The sequence below is a fragment of the Adiantum capillus-veneris genome, chromosome 16 (assembly GCF_014529385.1).
Source record: "Adiantum capillus-veneris isolate H3 chromosome 16, ASM1452938v2, whole genome shotgun sequence".
Classification (NCBI taxonomy): Eukaryota; Viridiplantae; Streptophyta; class Polypodiopsida; order Polypodiales; family Pteridaceae; genus Adiantum; species Adiantum capillus-veneris.
The window spans coordinates 101,488,693-101,511,781 of NC_140946.1; the positions used below are offsets into that span (position 1 = coordinate 101,488,693).

The 23,089-nt window shown below is 41.7% G+C and overlaps 1 protein-coding gene across 1 annotated transcript in view; it reads left to right on the plus strand.

Annotated features, from left to right (window-relative positions):
• The first annotated feature begins 943 nt into the window (after positions 1-943).
• LOC147439548 (uncharacterized) overlaps positions 944-23,089 on the plus strand; it is a 95,489-nt gene continuing 73,343 nt past the window's right edge. The window contains exons 1-4 of the mRNA XM_086484036.1: positions 944-1,063; positions 7,082-7,279; positions 7,543-7,780; positions 8,319-8,325. Coding sequence (XP_086340162.1) covers positions 944-1,063; positions 7,082-7,279; positions 7,543-7,780; positions 8,319-8,325 — 563 coding nt within the window. The remainder of the gene's footprint in view (positions 1,064-7,081; positions 7,280-7,542; positions 7,781-8,318; positions 8,326-23,089) is intronic.

Below are 23,089 nucleotides of genomic sequence, written 5' to 3' on the forward strand. Positions count from 1 at the left end.
CGACATGCAAAAATTTTCTTCACCGTCAGGAGTCCGAAGATTAATTAATCATCTTATTAAACCCCGATGTCGTTAACGGCCTAGTTAATCTACGAAGGGAGCTTAAACTCCTATTTACCAATTAATCCAAGTGTTGGTGCTGCTAACAGCCCGCCTTGGCTACCGATTATATTGTACTCAAATCTTGACTCGATTAATTGAAGTTTACGATGATTGCCATATCCTTTTGCACATGTTGTTCTTATTCTCCCTCGCGTCTATCCGGATCACGTTTCGAACACATATCTTCCGACAATGTGAGTGCAATAGAAAGATATTATAGATAATTACAACTTATAGAAATATATTGAAAGATAGGATTTACTTAATATATTTTGGAAAAAATAGAGATTTGAGTAGAAAATGATCGATTGTATTCATTCAAAACCTCACACAAAAGGGAATTTTAAAATAGGTAGTGAACTCACATGATCTAGTGAGTTTTCATAGTATGACCCTCCAAGCTCTATGTTGTGCATGGGGTATGTCACCAAGATAGTCCTATTGTGTTTGCTTTTGGATCCAATCACAAATTCATATCACTATGAGATTCTTTCTACTATGATAATATATAGCCCGATGCAGTGATACACAACAAATACGAGTTAGCAACCTATCTTCATTGGCTCATCGATCGATGTCGACAGAAGCTTACAAACAAAGAAAGGCAAGGATGTGATTTCTGGTGAAGCAAACTAAGCATATAGGGTGACAAATGGCGGAGAGGACGTGGAGGCACATGCCAAATGCAAGGGAGAAGAGATCTTCTTGTTAAATAAGGGATCGATGTCGGATGTGAGTGACATTTTCCAGTGGCTGCAATATATATATATATATATATATATATATATATATAAATAATAGCCAGCTAACATCTTGCTGTTTTAGAAGCTTTCCGATCCCCATGGCAGCTGCATCATCTTATATACGCAGCTGCTTGCTCATCACGCTCTCTTTGATAATATTGCAGGCTCGTGCACTCTCCAGCGAGCAGGGCCGGCAGGGCGACCTCTCCGACACCAATGTAAGCCATGCGTTTTATTTTGCTACTGTTTGTTATGGCTCCACAATTTGACTTGTATTGTTGCCTTTGAACTTATCCCATGACATTGGAGTTTGGAGAGACTTACAACGCTCTCTCTCTCTCTCTCTCTCTCTCTCTCTCTCGTTCTCGTATCTGTGAGTTCTGTCATTGCAGGTAATTACATGAAGTCGGGGGCAGGCGCAGGCAGCTACCAATATATTAGGAGAGCTATCCGGTGTCAGAGGGCAGAATGGCGTGGTCGTAGAGGGGCAAGGTGCTCCTAAGAGCCCATTCGCACGCTGGCACGGCAGAGTTCGGAGTGGCCAGATCAAGCTTGAGTACTGTTGTTATTGACTGCGCTGAAAATGCAGAGCAAGAGAAAACTCCGTAAGTGGGCTCGATCAGTGGAACGCAAAGATTCCTTAGGGTTATTCTGTTGTAAGCCTCTCGATGAATGATGTTTTGTTTATGATTTAGGACCTATAGCTGGGGGAATATCCAATAATACAATCTGACTCTTATAATGAAGGTGGGAACAAGTGCAGCAGAGTACCTCAAGACTAAGTAACACACAAAACTGAATGGAGGGTGGTGAGGGATCTATGGTTGCGAACTCCACACACGAGATTTTATACAATCGTAGCCACAACAGTCCTATCAAAAACTAAACCCGGCCACAAATTGGACCCCCTACACCTGAGCAATCCACATTTTTAAGCAAATTCCATCATAAAAACATGCGTGAGTACAACATGTGCGCACGGGTGAGCTAATTAGCTCACGTGACCCAAAACTTGGGCTGCGAGGTGGTCGGTTCAAATCCGACCGGCGAAGGCATGAAATTTTGCGCTACTCGTGTTCCGTCCGCCTCGATTTTTGCGTTGCTTGGGTTTAGCCCGCCTCAAGATCCCGCCTCGCACTTGCAGACCGTTGATCCCTTCCCCCCCATTAAATTTTGTGTCACTTAGTCTCGTGGGGTAACTTCGGTGGTTAGTTATCATTTATTTAAAGTGATAACAAGGCTCAATTATCAGTTTCTCAGTCAAATATTTGAGCTGGCAATGTGGTCACACATATCCTACTAAGTAAGATCAGTACTACCAAGCATAGCCTCTTATAACTATGTCGATTTTGATATTGTTGCACTAGGGGGTGTTTGTAATAATGTGGTAGCTTTCAAAGGAATCAATGTTCTTTCTCTAGATCCTCTCTCTTCTCTACATGCTAGCAAAGGTAATATCCTTGATGTGGCTTTTGTTGATTGCCGCATGCAAGTGATGTTGACAATTGTGCTTGCCCATAATTGTGACCATGGCTCAGTTATTACACATTGAATGCGCAAGAGGCTAGCGTGTTAATTGAATAACTATCCTAACCTTTGTGAATGCATGACCTTATTTGGTATATTTGTGAAGTTCAATGTATAGTTGGGAGGTTAAATAGATAAGCCGGCCTTGCACGACCATGCAACATGCTTAATTAATTATTTATTTGTCTTGGCACGATTAGGTCTCTCCAATCTCAGAAAACTAATTTTTTTTTGTAAACATATTAAGTGTATAAGTGAAGGGTGAGTTTACTAAATGAAAAGAAAGATAAAGATGGAAAATCAAAAGACAAATAAAGATGAAAAGTTTGAGAATCTTTTGTGTCTATATAAATAGGTATTTTTGTACTCTTTTTTTTTTTAAATAGCGTTTTTTTTTTCTCTCTCTCAATGTTGTATTCATCTTTGTAATATTGTTGCAAATCTATGTGTGTGTGTGTGTGTGTGTATTGTGCTTGAATCAAAGAATTGCCACATAGGTCATGAGGCCTCCTGCTCTTGTTCTAGTACAGTAGTTATGACATTCAAAATTTCTATGCTCTCTCTCCTGGCAACAAAACCTCTCTCTCTCTCTTTCTCTCTCTCTCACACACACACACACATGGGTGGATAGTAGTTTGCATGGACTATGATTGGTCGACGGTCTCTCTCTCTCTCTCTCTCTCTCTCTCTGCTCCCCGCCCCCCCCCCCCCCCCCCCCGCCCCTTAGATATTCGCTTTTGTTGAAGACTCTAGCAATTTTTAGTGTCTTTTTAAATTGTTCCCACACCCTTAAACATTTTGTTGTGTCTTTCTCTCTCCTTAATTCTCCTTGACGCATTCTTCATTGGCGCTCAAAAATATCTTCTCTCTCTCTCTCTCCCTCTCTCTCCCCCTCTATCTCTCTCTCTCTCTCTCTCTCTCTCTCTCTCTCTGTGGGGTTGATTTTTAATAGACACCCTTGCGTGTCAAAATTTTGAGAATTTATAAGTTTTTAAGCATGGCCCACATTTTAATTGTTAAAAATAAAAAAGACAAAATATATGAGAACTCGTAAAAGGTTCGTCCAACAGGGCAATCTCTCTCCTCATTCAGAGTATCAATGTGAGGATTGGTTTTGATTAGGCATTTCATCCATTTTCTACCAATGAAAACAATCATCTATCCTATTAAAATTACACTATAATGCAAAGAAACCCATAAAATCTTGGAAATTGGAAGGGTTTGAAAGATGCCCTTCGTGAGATATAGTACATATGAGCTCAACAATAAAACCTTTTCTCTCTCTCTCTCTCTCTCTCTCTCTCTCTCTCACACCCAATAACATGGATCTACCTCTTTATTTGCATGCATGTCCTCAAAGCAAGATATCATCAAGTCGACCTGAGGCGAGCTTTTTTTTTTGTCTCGATCTTTTCAAAAAAGACAAACTTTCAAAAATCTCTAAAAAATATCAACATTAGTCTTGAAAAAAATCTCTTGAAAAGATAAAGCCAAATATATATAATCAAAAATTAAATTCTTATTAAATAATAAAATTTTCATTAAAATTATCCCCTGTCCTATTAAAATTACACTATAATGCAAAGAAACCCATAAAATCTTGGAAATTGGAAGGGCTTGAAGGATGCCCTTCCTAAGATATAGTGCATATGAGCTCAACAATAAAACCTTTTCTCTTTCTCTCTCTCTCTCTCTCTCTCTCTCTCTATCTCTCTCTCTCTCTCTCTCTCTCATCCAATAACATGGATCAACCTCTTTATTTGCATGCATGTCCTTGAAGCAAAACATCATCAAGTCGACCTGAGGCGAGCTTTTTTTTGTCTCGATCTTTTCAAAAAAGATAAACTTTCAAAAATCTCTAAAAAATATCAACATTTGTCTTGAAAAAAATCTCTTGAAAAGATAAAACCAAAAATTAAATTCTTATTAAATAATAATTTTTTTATTAAAATTATCCCCTTTTTGTTATGTACGTTTAAATTTAAAATAAAATATTTATTCTATACAAAGTACAAAATAGAAAGTCTTGACTTTACATGCCTGAAAAGGCCGGTCACTTCTTACAATGTTACAATTTACTTTTGTATTTTAAAATTAACCCTTTAGTTTTGTTTTGCAAGGTTTTCTCTTAAGTGAAGCATTGAGTGACACATGGAGGGTCTCTCCTTCCTTGAAAAATTTAAGCTGCTTCATGTATAATATAGATATAGAAGGTCTCTTGGGATAGTTTCCTACGACGTTAAAACACTCTTCTTCTTCTTCTCCTCTCTCTACCCTCCCTCCCTTTCCTTGGATGAGAGAGACAAAGAGAGAGAGAGAGATTTTTGGTGTTTAGAGGACGTATGTTATTGAGATATTTATCAAATGATATGCGTAGAAGAATGCTCGCATGGTCACTCATGAGTTGTGTGTGTACTTCGAAGGTTGTCCTTTTGTTTTCGTAGAATACTTGCTCATACACTACTCTCGATGGAGACCACCTAACAAGTCCTACCCTTGATCGGTCATGTACAAGTGGAGCATGTTCTAGCTAAGAGCCTTGTCATGTCGAGGGACTGCAGAGCTTTGAGGTGTTGGTTGTTCAAGCATTGCACAATCGTAGTATTTTCCCACTTTTCAGTAGGCTTCATTACAAAAACTGATGGGATAAGTGCCAACTTCCAAGGGAGCAATCTATTGAGTCACTATAGTCATAGCCTCCATGTGAAGCGTCCTCAATTAGAAGTACATACCCAATTGCGATTAGCTTGCATAGCACTTTAGGGGTAACAGCAAGACAACAACATTCCACTCCTGATGCATATGAGGTTGAAGTATTGCAACCCCTCTAACACCCGAGCGGAAGGCGCTCTGAATGGCAAGTGAGAACGTGCACAAGAAGTTTTTGACAAATTCTCACAATAATTCCTACATTGTGACTTACCTCAACATCACGAGCTTCTGTGAGGGAGGCAGCACATACCTAGCTAGGTACAATTGGGGGAAGGGGACCGTCGGCCAGGTTTTGGGGGGGGGGGGGGGGGGGGGGGGTGTCCCATGTCCCCTAATCGTACCTAGCTAGGTATGTGGTGCCTCCCTCACAAAAGCTCATGATGTTTTGCATTGTATGAAAAATACTGGAAAAGAGTCCATTTTCCTACATGAGAAAGTTTCTAAATCTCCTTGTGGTGCAATAAAAGCCATTACAAAATTGAATCACAACCAACTTCTCATGTCATGACTCCAAGAATTCAGAGAGTCATGCCTGCACCTTACCACTAACAGAGCGTCGCGGTGAGAACCAAGAGAGCATTTGGCGTGCTAATGTAGCTATCAAAGTAGGGGGATTTGAGGACAATGCCAGAGGGAGGGGAGGGGAGGGGAGGTGAGGTTGGGAGGGCGGGGGCAGGGGCGCGATTCTCTTTTAAGGGTGCTTGATTTCAAGCATCCCAACTCTCCACTGTGTCAAGTAGAGAGTGTGGTATTTCACCTTCTTTGAAAGAAATGGTGCCAATTTTAAAAATATCATGTCCTGTGTAAAGAAGGCTCAATTTTTGAACTTTGTCAATTTTTTAATCTAATGACAAGGCAATGTTAATAAACTTTGGTCGATATGTGAACGATCTTTTTCTGGGAAAACAAGAGCGCGCCCATTAAAGGTGGTTCAAATGTCAATAAATTCAAAGGTCGAAACCTTGTTATGTGCCATTTGCTATTTTCGCTCAAAGTTCTCGTTGATAATAGTTGTAGTAAGGCACATTCCTTGTAATAAGACCCATTATATTATCGTGTTAATATAAATTCTCTCAACTCACTATTGTGAGTATGACAAAAAAAAAAAAGGACCCAATAAGCCCCACCAATTTTCGCAAAAGGTTTATTAAATAGAATCTCGTTGGATGCTTTGGTGATTGAAGGAAATGGAAAAGCATGTGGCACGTGGAGGAGAGGGACTGGCAAGGATGGTCAACTGCGTGTCTCGCGTATTTATCTAGGCTTGGACGGGTAAGGTGGCCCAAAAGTCGGTTGGTTACATGTAGGAGAGAGAGAGAGAGAGATATGTTGTCTACGGTAAGTGCCAAAGGATTTTTTTGGCTTGGCTCCGATGGCGGATATCGTCTGGATGGTATTGGGAGGTGTGCAGTTTTCTTCCGATGTTATGCTAGGGAGATGGTGATACTGCTACTGTCCACATAGACCAGCAGGAGGGCATGGAGATGGAGCGATGATGCAAGTCCCTGCATGGAGAGAGAGAGAGAGAGAGAGAGAGAGAGAGAGAGAGAGAGAGAGAGAGCGTTGCATTGCTTGCTTCCTTCGTCGCACAGTGCTACTAAGGGCAACAGTGGATGAAAGGACGACACGGTTTGATGCAGACGAGGCCAGCGATGGCGACGCACAGAGAGAGAGAGAGAGAGAGAGAGAGAGAGAGAGAGAGAGAGAGAGAGAGAGAGAGAGAGAGAGAGAGAGAGAGAGCAGGCTAGCGATGGTGGCACGTAGGGAGGGAGAGATGATGCCCTTTTCCATCGAACTCCCAGATTCGAAAAGAATCTACGTGAGAAATTAATTCAGTTGAGTGATTTTGGACCTAGTAGTACATTTTGGACCCATAATAGTAAATAAAGAAGGAATTGTACCACCATACAAGGTTCCAACCTTCGAAAGAGAATACATGTGTGTATTTAGAATGATGATAGTAGCCATTACTAAAGTTTTTCAATTTGAATGTGTAGGCACAGGAAGAGGCAATTGACGACATTGAGAACCATATGACAGGACCTATTGATAGTGATGAATACTATCCTCCAGGATTTATATCCGCCATAGACACTGAAATCTCTTATACAATACGTCTTCATAGAAGTTTAATGCTTCACAATTCTGGTCCATGCTTTGGAAAAGGTGTTGGAACGATTTTAGGATACGATCTTGTTGAGGCATGGTCACTATGATCTTAGTCATGCATATTGTACACAAATCTCATTATCAGTATGAACAATAGTAGTCTAGGATATATAACCTCAAAATCACCTTGTGAAAGTTGTAGCTTAATCTTTAAATTGCATAATATACAATAATTAGTCTCGAATCAAATTAGACTAACAAAAAACATCATTTCAACTTACATACCTTTGAACTGCTTTAAGCTTTGGCACATTAGATTATTTCCCAATTTTGTCCTCTTTGTGTATAGATATTTGTCAACAATATGCTTGAAACCATACGAAATCAAATCAGAAATGGATTCGGATTTGGAGTTGTGGCGGAGGGTGCAGGTGATCAAACCCTAGTTGAAGAAGGTCTCTCTATACAATTCTATTATTGGGTGGAGCAGATAGGTGGAACTGACGAGGGAGCATCGACCCCTAACACAGGAGAGGCAGAGGGTGGCTCAGATAATAATCCCGATCGCCACAATGAGCTTTCTGTGAGTACAGGTACTATCTTGTATGCATTTACACATATATTGATTGGCATAACAAAAAAATGGAAGTGCCATAGCTACATGCACACACACACGTATATACATAGAGAGAGAGAGAGAGAGACCAGACCTTGTATGGGGTGCATATGCGCACAAACACGTATGTGAGACAAAGGTCTATGCCTTACTATACTTTTGCTAGTACCTGGTGACTTATGACCCAAGGAAACCTTGAAGTTGTTTAGTTTGACGCATTGTGCACATTGTTATTGCAAGAGTCACTTTCTAGAAAGAACGGGACTAGACAACATGCAATTGAACATGCTTTTATTGATTCTCAAACAAAGGGTGGTAACAACAATGTAGCCACTTCTTATGGTTTTGCTGCGAGTGGTAAGACTTCTATTCCTAATGCTTTTGCTTGCAGCAATTCATCTAGAAACTTTGGTGATAAGGGAAAAAAGAAGATGCGTTTCCATTATTGTAAAGCCAATGATCACTTGATCAAGCAGTATCCTAAGATGAAGGCCAAAGAGGCTAAGAAGAAAGAGGGTGGTTCCTCTGCAAATGTTCATTCCACTAGAAATGCAACCATTGTTGAGTCTTCTGTGAAAGGAGACTATGATGTAGAATGGGCTTTTAGTGCAAAGTGCACTTACAATCCTGTTGTCCATGATGCATGCATGTCCATTGCTGCAGATTCACATGTGTGGTATTTTGGCAGTGGTGCTACAAAGCACATTACCTCTCGTGAATTGTTCACCTCTCTCAAGTTTGTCCCTCATGGGAATTTTGTCACTTGTGCCAACAATACCTCTTGTCCGATTCAAGGAATTGGAAAGGTCGTGCTTACTACTACAAATGGTAGTTCTTTCACACTTGTTGATGCACTTTATGTGCCTGGGATCAAGAAGAATCTCTTGTCTGTATCTGCACTTGCTAGACTTGGACTTGTAGTCAAGTTTGTGGATGACAGATGTATAGTACATGATCTCAAATTTGGTGATGAGATTGTTGCATTTGGTATATTATTTCATGGGCTACATAAGCTCACTTTGTATCACAAGTGTGGGCAAAATTTTGCAAATGCAATTGTGGAATCAAAGGATATTTCAGATGAAAAACTTTGGCATGCATGTTTTGGTCATCTAAATTTCTCCAGTTTGCTGCGTTTGGAAAAATCTGATATGGTTGCTTCTTTGCCACCTCTTGAAGCACCTGTCAAACATGTTTGTGAAGGCTATATTTTGGGTAAGATGCAGTGTTCAATGTTTCCAAAGCATGGTTCAGTTAGGGCCACATATAGGTTGCATCTTGCGGATAGTGACATTTGCGGGTCCATGAAAGCTTCATCCTTGGGCAATTACCTCTACTTTGTGACTTTCATTGATGATTACTCTAGGCATGCATAGGTATATCCGCTTAAAGTGAATTCCGAAGTGTTTATGTGCTTCAAACAATTTCTAGATATGGCTGAAAATGTCTCGAAATGTACTATGGGCACCCTCCGTTCTAATCAAGGGGGGGAGTATATGTCTCATGAATTTAATGCATTTTTGGCTAGTCGTGGGATAAAAAACCAAAGTATAGTGCCTTATAAGCCTCAACAAAAGGGTGTTGCTGAGAGGAAAAACAATTCACTTATGGAAATGGCACTATGTATGGTCAAAAGTCAAGCTTTGCTGCATTCTTTTTGGCTTGAGGCCATCATGTGTTCCACTTATGTACTAAACAGGTGTCCTACAAAATCTTTGCAGTCTATTACTCCATATGAAGCATGTCATGATAGAAAGTCTTCTATTGAGCACATGCGTGTTTTTGGTTGTTTGGCATATGCTTTGGTGCCACAAACACAATGCAAAAAAATGGATGATAAGATTTTCAAATGTATTTTGTTGGTTATACTGCTGAAAGGAAAGGTTACCAGTTGTATTATCCACAAACAAAGCGTATTTTGGTTTCATGGGATGTTGTATTTGTGGAAGATTCTGTTCAGCTCGTGTTGCCATGTACTAAAGACAGTAATGTAAGCTCACATGACATTTATGACACTTTGTTGCCTCTTTTCAGTGGTGGAAGTTCAAATGTAAATTCAAATGAGGAAAATGTTCAGCCTATGGAGGTTTTTGAAAATGTTATAGATCATCTTATTATTGATATAGATGTACATGATGCACTCGATGAGGAAAGGGTTGAAAAGGAGTAGGCTAGAGGTATGCCAAAATGGTTGGTGCATACATCGTGTGATAGTAGATTGGACGCACCTTTGTCTAGTTGTACTCCTTTAGGTTCTCGCCATGCATCTTATGCATTGGATTGTTATGCTTTGGATGTGTCTAGCCTACATGATGTTGAGGAACCTCTGTCTTTTGATGAAGCACAAAATTCAAAAAATTGGACATTGACTTCCATGCAATTAGAATATGATGCACTTTTAGAAAATGACACATGGACTTTATGTGATTTTCCTCCTCGTAAAAAGTCCATTGATACAAAGTAAGGCTCGACTTGTTGCAAAGGGTTATGCACAACAAAAAGGCATAGATTATGAAGAAATGTTTGTTCCCACTTTTCATATGACTACTATTCGTTTCGATGTGCATTGGTAGCTCATTTTGGTTGGATAAGTTATTGTTACTGCTTTCTTGAATGGTGACATATTTGAGGAAGTTTATGTAACACAGCCTCGCGGTTTTGTCCAAAAAGGACAAGAGGACAAAGTGTGTAGATGTAAGAAGGCTTTGTATGTGTTGAAGCAATCTCCTCATGCTTGGTATGAGAAAGCTGACACTCATTTGGTCAAACGAGGCTTTCATAACAGTCCAGCAAAAAGCACATTGTATGTAAAGCATGAGGGCAGTGTACTTCTCACTGTTTGTTCTTTATGTGGATGATTTGCTGATCACTGGTCCCAATGAGGCACATATTTCTGAATTTAAGACTATTTGAATGCTACTTTCAAGATGAAAGATCTAGGGCTGTTCCATCAGTACTTGGACATATAGTTTAAGTACTGTGATGGAGGTATTTTCTTGTGTCAGAAAATTACATAGAGACATTGCTATGTAACTTTGGACTTGACGATTGCAAACCTATTGCCACTCCCATGGAAACAGGTTTGAAATTGATTCTACATGATGTTGGTGATCCTGCTGATGTCACTCTTTACGGAGCTGTTGTTGGCTACCTCATTTATGTATGCAGCACGAGTCCATATATTCAATTTTCAGTCTCACAGGTCAGAAAATTTATGCATAGCCCAGGGTCTAAGCATTGGTAGGCTATCTAGAGGATTTTCTGCTACTTGAGTGGCACTTTAGTCTTGGCTTGCTTTATCCCAAGGGGAGATCATTGCCGCCAGACTTACATGCTTTTTTGAACTCAAATTAGACTGGTTATTTTGACACGCGAGTGTCCACAAGTGGTTTTTGTTTCATGCTTGGCAGTTCATGTATATCATGGTTGAGCAACAAGAAACCTACTATGGTCACTTCTAGTTGTGAGGCTGAGTAAAGGGTAGTCTTCATAGCTACGGTTGAGTGTGTATGGCTCAAACACCCTGTGACTAATTTGGGTGTTGGACAGGACACTACCAACACTATCTACACTGAGAATCAGAGTGCATTGTCAGTTGCGAGGAACCCAAGTTTTCATGCTCCCTGAGAGTACATTGAGTTGCATTACCACTATGTCAGGGAGAGGCTCTTAGCAAGAGAGATCAGCTTGGCTTATATGCCAACATAGGACAACCTTACAGATTTGTTCACAAAGGCATTCTCTCGTGAGAATTTCAAAGCTTTCTACAAAACTTTGGGCTTACTCCCCTTTGTGGATTGATCATGTCCTCAGGGCATGACACTTCCCTTTACTCATGTGCAAGCTCTCGTTCAACGCATCACTCTAGAGGGGATTTGTTACCATATACACGTGGTAGTGATGTGTGTGAGCACACTAGGATCGTCGGGTCATTTTACCCTCTTTAGGAGGTTTTTCCTCCTGTGCACTGTATATACGCCCATTCACTCAAGGGTGAAAGCATGTTAACCTGTCATGCTTTTTCATGTCCCGGACGATGCTAACTAGCACAATTTTGACATATGCTAACTAGTACAATAACTTGAGCTACATCTCCAAGATCTATGACGTATGATATATCAATAGAAAGCACTTGAAACAAGGAATCCAAATGTACAACCTCCGACAAATTTTGATATTATTTGTAAAAAATTTACCGGACGCCCAACTTTTCGAAGATGTGCTAACTTGAAACTACTAACTAGCACAAAAAGTGCGACAGGTTAACATGCTTTCACCCTCTAGGGCTATCTATCTTTCCATTGCACACGAAGTAATACACTCTCTGTTGTGTGCCTCGAGCTTCCTTCATCTTCTCCAACCTATGTGTGTTTTCCTGCATCCAAATTCCAACAATAGATGTAACTTCACTCTACACTCCCTCTGTGAAACCCCTCTAAATCATCACCAAATCCAGGTTCAATTTGCCACATCATTAGCTTCCGGTGATAGAAACTTGTCAAAGAAGGAGTCATCACCCCCGATCTTCAAACACATACTCTTGCTTAACCAAGTCTTCAAAAGATGGTATATCCAAATTTGGTAAGTGTAGTGTACCCAAATCCATGGTCCTGCTGCTCTCAATTGCGACCTTTCTTTGACCTATAACATTTGTATCATCAATCCACTCTATGGTAGAATCTCTACCAAAAACATTTTGGTCTAATTTTGAGTCAATAGCAAAAGTATCAGTTGTAATAGAATCTTCATGCATGTCTACTTGAATATGGTTGCACTCATTCACTTGCAAAATTTCTTCTTGAGCTTTAGCCACTTCGTTGTTTTGATCCCTTGAATTTTCACTACAAGAGGTTGTGTGCTCTTGTGACGCTGTTAACGACGGAAATACACTGGGTTTTTATAACCCCCGGCGTCGCTAAAACCGTCGCTAATAGCGTCGCTACGAGAGCGTCTCTATATGCGACGCTATAACCGTCGCTATGAGCGTCGCTATGAGCGTCTCTATATAGCGACGGTCATAGCGACGGTTATAGCGACGTTTACACAGAAGTCTATAGCGGCGCTCATAGCGACGCTCCAGAGCCATAAATAGCGACGGTTATAGCGACGCCCGAGAGATTTTTTTTTTGGTGACAGGCACTACAAGAGGTTGTGTGCTCTTGTGACGCTGTTAGGGACGGAAATACACTGGGTTTTTATAACCCCCGGCGTCGCTAAAACCGTCGCTACGAGCGTCGCTACGAGAGCGTCGCTATAGACGCCGCTATATGCGTCGCTATGAGCGTCGCTATACGCGTCGCTATATAGCGACGCTCATAGAGACGCATATAGCGACGTTTATACAAAAGACTATAGCCACGCTCATAGCGACGCTACAGAGCCATAAATAGCGACGCTTATAGCGACGCCCGAGAGATTTTTTTTTTGGTGGCAGGGCATTGAATGCCCTGCCACCCATCAACCATATTGTACTTGATTCACTTTTTAAAAAAAGTGCAAAGGTAGATAATAGACCCAAAAGAGTTACCCACAAGACGCATTGTTTGCAAAATTGACAATTGTACACATCATAGGCAAAATGAATTGATTGGCAAATGTAATAATGACAATTGTACAACATCATAGGCATAAAGAATTGATTGGCAAAAGGAACTGCGGTGACAAATGTAATAATATACATGGTTCAAAAAGACGTATAAAATCCGTCTCATGATACATAAGCTATGAGAAACCCTAAACTAATGCTATCTAGCTACGGCTAAATTGACGTCGTCTAGTCAGACGTCTCATCGCGTCCAAGCGGCGTATCTGTCGGATTCTGCAAAAAAAGACAATAAGACAGCTTTCAGTATGTATAAACATATAACGACATTTATAAAACAATACAAAAAATAAAAAAGAGTAAACCCTAATACTAACCATGCCGCCGCGAGAACTGAGAATGTCCATCAGGGCGTTTAAGCCCTTCCTGCCTGCGTACTCGCGCTCGTACGGTGTGGGGTCACGTCCTGTCATCGACCACTGTCAAAACATACAAAGATTTCATTATGTTAGAACTAAAAAACTCATAAACCCTAAACTATCGAACATGCATAAAGAGCAATGTGAAAACACTTACAAAATCGGCCTCAAATGATACCCATCCACCGCTCCCCAAGTGGTGCGAGCTCCCTGCCTCTACTCGCGCTCTGGCTGCATCCTTTTGTTGCTTCCACTTGTCGGGATTCTCGCGCGTTGCTTTCTTCGCATTCTTCCAATCTTCTTTGGCCAGCCAATCTAGCCTGTTCCACCCATTCTTGATTGCTTTTTGCACTTCGGAACGCTTGTGTTTGCAGTATTCGCGCATTCAAATCTTCATCAGGTCTTCATTTAAGCGCTGATCCTGTGTTGGAACGAGAAACTCATCATGAAGTATGCTGATGACTCTGTTTTTTAAATCACTTGGTACTTCACTCCATTTGTTTAGTATGTAGTGTCTAAACAGCTGAGAGCAAAGACCACGCATGCGCGAGATCACCTTCTTGCCGTCATCATCCATGATGATGCCGCCGCTGATCTCGACGGAGTAAGGAAAGCCCTCTGGCCGGTGACGCGTGAACCTGGGTGTCCCGGCAGGGGTCTCTAGCCGCGTGTCGATGGGGGTACGTACGTCACGTGTCTCCACCGGCGTCTGGGCCCCGAAGCGAGGAGTGTCGAGTGGGGTGGCTCCTGGCGGAGTAGGTAGAGGTGTGTAGCTTCTAGGAACAGTCAGCCGTGCAAAACCTGGCGTAGATGGCGATGCTGTGGCTGGTGTGGGGGCGGGCAAAGAAGGGGAGGGTAAAGAGCCTCGTCGAACACGAGGCGGTGTGGAGGCATCGGTGGCGGAATCCCCACAACAACCTCCACCGCCACCACTAGAGCGCCGGTGTCTAGACGAGTGTGAAGCTCGTCTCGTCGACGCCGAAGCTTCGGAGCGCGCCGAATGCTCAGAAAGAGAGGGAGATACGGATGGAGTAGGAACGCGCGATGATGCGCCAGAGCGATGACGCTCCACGTACCACTGTCTTTGCTGCGGTGACAAAGAAGAAAGAAACTCCTCATCATCCATACTTGCATTAAACACACGAATATTTAAACTTAATATTGAATGAATAGAGTAGACAATGACGCAAAGACAATTAAATACAATGACGTAATGACGCATATAAATACAATGACGCAATGAATTGAGTGATAGAAGAGGCAAGTCGAAAACTCAGAATTTTCAATCAAAAGATGTGAGCGCGAGTAGAAAAGAGCGTTATACACCATGGAAGGTACTTAGAGAGCCAGAGCTTTTACAACACGGAGCAAAATTGTTCAAATACAATATTTGTGGCTTTAAGAGATCTCTCTCTCATCCTCGCATAACTCAGCATAACTTCCTATATCTATATAGAGCTCCCCGTTTAAACACATATCCTCTGTTTCATTTTGTAGATCCTCTGCATGCACCCCATATAGAGTAGTAGCATCTTGATGCTCGTCTGGCACCACCGCAGCGGCTTCTGATTGAGCATCTTCTCTGATCTCCTCCATTGATGTCGTTGTGATTGGCACATGGTAGCCTTCATATGTCCTTGCACTACGAGGGGCTACCTCTATGACGTACCACCAGTTTGATGTAGACTTTGTAGGATGAAATATTACCTGCCAGAGCCACATAACTTACATGAGAGCTTTCAAGCACATAACTTGTAAAAGGGGGATGTTAACTATTTACATACTTACTTGTTCACAATGCTCGGGTAGTACGAAAGTGTCTCTTAGGTCAGTCCATTTCTTAGTAGAATCCACCTCAAGAAAACCAGACTCTCCTCTACACACAGTAGCGTTGCGACCCTCCATGATTATCTTGAACCATTGCACGTCGAACAAGTCGACAAAAAATCCTCTGTAATCGATCCTCAAAATCTCTTGCAGCGTGCCGAAGTAAGTGAGTTCTGCCACCACAGGATCTGCATCAGAGGAACGTCGTCGACTAGACTGTTCAAATTTTGCCATGATTCCACAATCTTGAGTAAAACGCTTTTTGTCGATTCGTTCCACCCTAAAATGTCGACCTTTACACCATGCTGCTGTGTATGACTTATACTACAACGAACAAAGATTATGAGTGGCCGTTCAAACGTTTATAAATAAAGTCACTTGCTAGTCGTACATTGCAAACTTACCTTGGTCGCGCAACCCCGAGAGTACTCCCACTCTTCTTCAGTGACTTCGTCACCGCATTGTTGTGCACTTTTCAATTGGTTGTGCAACCATCTTAAGCTCATGAAGGTTGTTAGGCTCTCCAAAACCGCTGGATAGTGCATCGGTGGTCGTCTTCCCCTTCTCCACTCGATTCGTGCCCTTTGTCGCTCTTGCTTTGCATCCTCATATTGTGAAATCCACTTTTGCATCACTGGATTTTGAAGCATGCAAAATCGGTTGATTATAGCCTCTAGATCTTCCGTTATCTTCTTCTCAACACCGAGATTGCACATGACGATCCCAGATATGCGCTCATCATCTATGGTTCGCCATAGCGTGTCCCGGGATTTATCAAATCCGTCTAGCCACTCTCCAATGTACACTAGGGACTCTGATACCAACCAACCTTCTGCCATGCTACCCTCCGGACGTGCCTTTCGACGCACATATCCCTTAAGCGTTTTTATGAAACGCTCTAAGAAGAACATCCATCTGGAATGAACTGTGCCAGCTATTTCCACCTCATCAACAATTGTAATCCATCCCCAAGTTTCGCAAAATCTTTCTTGCTTCATCTCGGGAATCTGGCATCACATTGTCAGCTGGTAGTATGTGCTCTTTCAGCAATCTACACAACATAAAAATATGATACAGTCGTGTAAAAATCTATCAGATCATTATACATTTAGAGTTCTATTAAAGTAAACTAATTGTAATAGATCACCTGAAAAGCGCTGTGACGCTAGTGTCACTCCATCCAAACTTTGCCTGCATGTTGAGAAGAACCAGGAGTGCTTTCAATCTAGACATACGTGCTCCATTATACAATGGCGTATCGGCTTCACTTTTCATATCATCATAGATAAGCCTTTCTGAATCCATGATCGTCTCGATCATTTCATCAATCTCGGGCTCAAACATTGCCTCGTTGGGAATGTGCTCTACATGATCATCCCCCGAGCTGTCAGAGGCTACATCTTGTGGCCTCACATATGCTGCTTGACCAAAGCGCCTGCAAACACGTCTATTGGGTTGCAAGATTGCTGCTTGTTGGCCAGCGTCAGAGTCCGACGAGTTATAATTGGCAACAACTCGATCTATAATAGATGGATCGAACTCGCCAAATTTGCGAACGTGCTGCAAAGAAACGCGTCTTGTCCGTCGCACAGCATGCTTGCATTGATTACAAGGACATAAGACCCTCGTTGAGAGAGAGGTGTTTCGGTTGGACGGTCCCACATCCTCGTCGCTACTCATAATGAGGATAAAAAACTTATAACCTGGACAACAAATTTAATATTCTATTGGCATTCTTCGTCTTATCTCTCTCTCTCTCTCTCTCTCTCTCTCTCTCTCTCTCTCTCTCTCTCTCTACCTCACATTCTCTAGTCATGTCCAATCCCCGCACACCTCGGTCTAGAGGTGCACGGAGATCAGAACCATCGGGTTATAATCTCGTCTTTATTGGTCAATACCTATATTTGTGGGTACAAGAAATCTACACACCCACATCTACATGATACTGCATGTAGTGGACAAAACCCCTTTGCCTCTTCTCTAGCTGTAGCACTTCACTTCATCCTAACATCTTTTCACAGTAGATCTTTTCACTGTTCGTCTAACTCTAAACCCTAAACCGTAAGTAAATTTTGCGTGGACTCGATCTAACGTAAATAAGCGTAAATCTAAATAAACGTAAATCTAACTAAAAATAAAGCTAAATCTAATTTAACGTAAGTCTAATGACTAGAGGTTGTCTAGATGGTCATTGCGTCGGGGATGTAGTGACTCTTGCCGCCCTGAAGATCCACCTTCTTCCCTATCTTCTGAAGACATTTCACCAGTACTTTTGGATCGACGGAGCCCACCATGAGTGAAGGCAGCAATACCCTATATTCCATTGAGGGCTTTCTTCACCCGCTTCATGCAGGCATCGCAGTCTATGGAGACCTAAATCTAATCTAATATAACGTAAATCTAAATCTAGCTTAAATAAACGTAAATCGAGTTAAAAATAAACCTAAATCTAATTTAATGTAAGTCTACATATAACCTAATCTTTAACGTCTTTTAAGATAGTTTCCTACGACGTTATAACTCTCTTCTTCTTGTGTGTGTGCGCGTGTGTGGATGTGTGTGCCAATAAAAAGAGATAAATGGTATAACCTTTCTATCACCCATGCCAAGTATGATAGATTGATTATGCCATTTCCCTCTTGAATAATAGGTCTTGAGTTCAACTCCTCATCAGCTAGATCTTTAGGTGTTTTAATTTTAATTAGTTTCTTACGACGTTAAATTAGTTTCTCTCTCTTTCTCTCTCAATGTGTGTGCGTTTTTTTGTATCGTATGCATGTTTTCTCTCTCTTTTCCTCTCTCAATGTGTGCGTTTTTTGTTTATGCATGTTCTCTCTCTCTTTTCCTCTCTCAATGCGTGCGTTTTTTGTTTATGCATGCTCTCTCTCTCTTTTTCTCTCTCAATGTGTGTGTGCATTCTTTGTTTATGTATATGTGTGTGCGTTTTTGTTTTTGTTTGTACTCTCTCTCTCTCTCTCTCTCTCTCTCTCTCTCTCTCTCTCTCTCAAAAACACTATGTGTGTGTGAGAGAGAGAGAGAGAGGGAGAGAGAAAGAGGGGAAGGGAACATGAGAATGAGGAGAGGGAAGGAGCATACCTGGCTCTCCTTCCTCTCCTCGTGTGTGTGTGTGGAGAAGAAAAAGAGAGAGAGAGAGAGAGAGAGAGAGAGAGAGAGAGAGAGAGAGAGAGAGTGAGGGAGAGCGTTACCTCCTCCTTGCTTGAGGGCGCCGAAAAACTCAGATCTGAGATCTGAGTTTTTGGGCGCGCTCGGTTATTTTTTTACCCCAGCCGGCGTCGCTACGAGCGTCGCTATAAGCGTCGCTACGAGCGTCGCTATAAGCGTCGCTATGAGCGTCGCAAATTTCTTTGTAAATTTGCGACGCTCATAGCGACGCTTATAGCGACGCTCATAGCGACGCCGGGAATTTTTTTTTTGAGCGTCGCTGTGTGAGCGTCGCTAATATGAAGAGCCTCTTGTAGTGAGGGCATTGAATGCCCTGCCACCCATCAAGCATATTGTACTTGATTCACTTTTTAAAACAAGTGCAAGGGTAGATAATAGACCCAAAATAGTCACCCACAAGACGCATTGTTTGCAAAATTGACAAGCATAAAATTGACAATTGTACACATCATAGGCAAAATGAATTGATTGGCAAATGTAATAATGACAATTGTACAACATCATAGGCATAAAGATTTGATTGGCAAAATGAACTGCGGTGACAAATGTAATAATATACATGGTTCAAAAAGACGTATAAAATCCGTCTCATGATACATAAGCTATGAGAAACCCTAAACTAATGCTATCTAGCTACGGCTAAACTGACGTCGTCTAGTCAGACGTCTCATCGCGTCCAAGCGGCGTATCTGTCGGATTCTGCAAAAAAAGACAATAAGACAGCTTTCAGTAAGTAAAAACATGTAACGACATTTATAAAACAATACAAAAAATAGAAAAGAGTAAACCCTACTACTAACCATGCCGCCACGAGAACTGACAATGTCCATCAGGGCGTTTAAGCCCTTCCTGCCTGCGTACTCGCACTCGTATGGTGTGGGATCACGTCCTGTCATCGACCACTGTCAAAACATACAAAGATTTCATTATGTTAGAATTAAAAAACTCATAAACCCTAAACTATCGAACATAAAGAGCAATGCGAAAACACTTACAAAATCGGCCTCAAACGATGCCCATCCATCGCTCCCCAAGTGGTGCGAGCTCCCTGCCTCTACTCGCGCTCTGGCTGCATCCTTTTGTTGCTTCCACTTGTCGGGATTCTCGCGTGCTGCTTTCTTCGCATTCTTCAAATCTTCTTTGGCCAGCCAATCTGGCCTGTTCCACCCATGCTTGATTGATTTTTGCACTTTTGAACGCTTGTGTTTGCTTTTTTCGCGCATTCAAATCTTCATCAGGTCTTCATTGAAGCGTTGATCCCGTGTTGGAACGGGAAACTCATCATGAAGTATGCTGATAACTCTGTTTTGTAAATCACTTGGTACTTCACTCCATTTGTTTAGTATGTAGTGTCTAAACAGCTGAGAGCAAAGACTACGGATGCGCGAGATCACCTTCTTGCCGTCATCATCCATGATGATGCCGCCGCTGAAGTCGATGGAGTAAGGCAAGCCCTCTGGCCGGTGACGCGTGAACCTGGGTGTCCCGGCAGGGGTCTCTAGCGGCGTGTCGATGGGGTTTCGGACGTCAGGTGTCTCCACCGGCATCTGGGCACCGAAGCAAGGAGTGTCGAGTGGGGTGGCTCCTGGCGGAGTAGGTACAGGTGTGTAGCTGCTAGGAACAGTCAGCCGTGCAAAACCTGGAGTAGATGGCGATGGTGTGGCTGGTGTGGGGGCGGGCAAAGAAGGGGAGGGTAAAGAGCCTTGTCGAACACGAGGCGGTGTGGAGGCATCAGTGGCGGAATCCCCACAACAACCGCCACCGTCACCACTAGAGCGCCGGTGTCTAGACGAGTGTGAAGCTTGTCTCCTCGACGCCGAAGCTTCGGACCGCGCCGAATGCTCCGAAAGAGAAGGAGATGCGGATAGAGTAGGAACGCGCGATGATGCGCCAGAGCGATGACGCTCCACGTACCACTGTCTCTGCTGCGGTGACAAAGAAGAAAGAAACTCCTCATCATCCATACCTGCATTAAACACACGAATATTTAAACTTAATATTGAATGAATAGAGTAGACAATGACGCAAAGACCATTAAATACAATGACGTAATGACGCATATAAATACAATGACGCAATGAATTGAGTGATAGAAGAGGCAAGTCGAAAACTCAGAATTTTCAATCAAAAGATGTGAGCGCGAGTAGAAAAGAGCGTTATACACCATGGAAGGTACTTAGAGAGCCAGAGCTTTTACAACACGGAGCAAAATTGTTCAAATACAATATTTGTGGCTTTAAGAGATCTCTCTCTCATCCTCGCATAACTCAGCATAACTTCCTATATCTATATAGAGCTCTCCGTTTAAACACATATCCTCTGTTTCATTTTGTAGCTCCTCTGCTTGCACCTCATATAGAGTAGTATCATCTTGATGCTCGTCTGGCACCACCGCAGCGGCTTCTGATTGAGCATCTTCTCTGATCTCCTCCATTGATGCCGTTGTGATTGGCACATGGTAGCCTTCATACGTCCTTGCACTACGAGGGGCTACCTCTATGACGTACCACCAGTTTGATGTAGACTTTGTAGGATGAAATATTACCTGCCAGAGCCACATAACTTACATGAGAGCTTTCAAGCACATAACTTGTAAAAGGGGGATGTTAACTATTTACATACTTACTTGTTCACAATGCTCGGGTAGTACGAAAGTGTCTCTTAGGTCAGTCCATTTCTTAGTAGAATCCACCTCAAGAAAACCAGACTCTCCTCTACGCACAGTAGCATTGCGACCCTCCATGATTATCTTGAACCATTGCACGTCGAACAAGTCGACAAAAAATCCTCTGTAATCGATCCTCAAAATCTCTTGCAGCGTGCCGAAGTAAGTGAGTTCCGCCACCACAAGATCTGCATCAGAGGAACGTCGTCGACTAGACTGTTCAAATTTTGCCATGATTCCACAATCTTGAGTAAAACGCTTTTTGTCGATTTGTTCCACCGTAAAATGTCGACCTTTACACCATGCTGCTGTGTATGACTTATACTACAACGAACAAAGATTATGAGTGGCCGTTCAAACGTTTAGAAATAAAGTCACTAGCATCTTAACATCTTTTCACAATAGATCTTTTCACTGTTCGTCTAACTCTAAACCCTAAACCGTAAGTAATTCTTGCGTGGACTCGATCTAACGTAAATAAGCGTAAATCTAAATAAACGTAAATCTAACTAAAAATAAACCTAGATCTAATTTAACGTAAGTCTACATCTAACCTAATCTTTAACGTTTTTTGGGATAGTTTCCTACGACGTTAAAACTCTCTTCTTCTTGTGTGTGTGTGTGTGTGTGTGTGTGTGGGTAAACCTTCCTAAACCTAAGTCTAATCTAATATAACATAAATCTAAATCTAACGTAAATTATGTTATATTAAAAACAAAGAACTAAACTAACAGGGATTATAAGAACCTTAAAACTGATTTAACACATAATTTTTCACATAACTCGGCAAGAGTTGGCATTCTCATCACTAAAGATGTGAGAGTTAACTTCTGGCGGTGACGCTGCCTCATCTCCATCCACATCTGACGACAGCAATTGGCCCTTTAGACCGTTCTTTGTTACTAACTTTGAAGTTGCTGTTGAATGACTAGAGGTTGTCTAGATGGTCATTGTGTTGGGGATGTAGTGACTCTTGCCGCCCTGAAGATCCACCTTCTTCCCTATCTTCTGAAGACATTTCACCAGTACTTTTGGATCGACGGAGCCCACCATGAGTGAAGTCAACAATACCCTATATTCCATTGAGGGCTTTCTTCACCCACTTCATGCAGGCATCGCAGTCTATGGAGACCTAAATCTAATCTAATATAACGTAAATCTAAATCTAGCGTAAATAAACGTAAATATAATTAAAAATAAACCTAAATCTAATATAATTTAACTTAAATAAACCTAAATCTAATTTAACGTAAGTCTACATCTAACTTAATCTTTAACGTCTTTTAGGATAGTTTCCTACGACGTTATAACTCTCTTCTTCTTGTGTGTGTGCGCGTGTGTGGATGTGTGTGCCAATAAAAAGAGATAAATGGTATAACCTTTCTATCACCCATGCCAAGTATGATAGATTGGTTATGCCATTTCCCTCTTCAATAATAGGTCTTGAGTTCAACTCCTCGTCGGCTAGATCTTTAGGTCTTTTAATTTTAATTAGTTTCCTACGACGTTAAATTAGTTTCTCTCTCTTTCTCTCTCAATGTGTGTGCGTTTTTTTGTTTATGCATGTTTTCTCTCTCTTTTCCTCTCTCAATGTGTGCGTTTTTTGTTTATGCATGTTCTCTCTCTCTTTTCCTCTCTCAATGT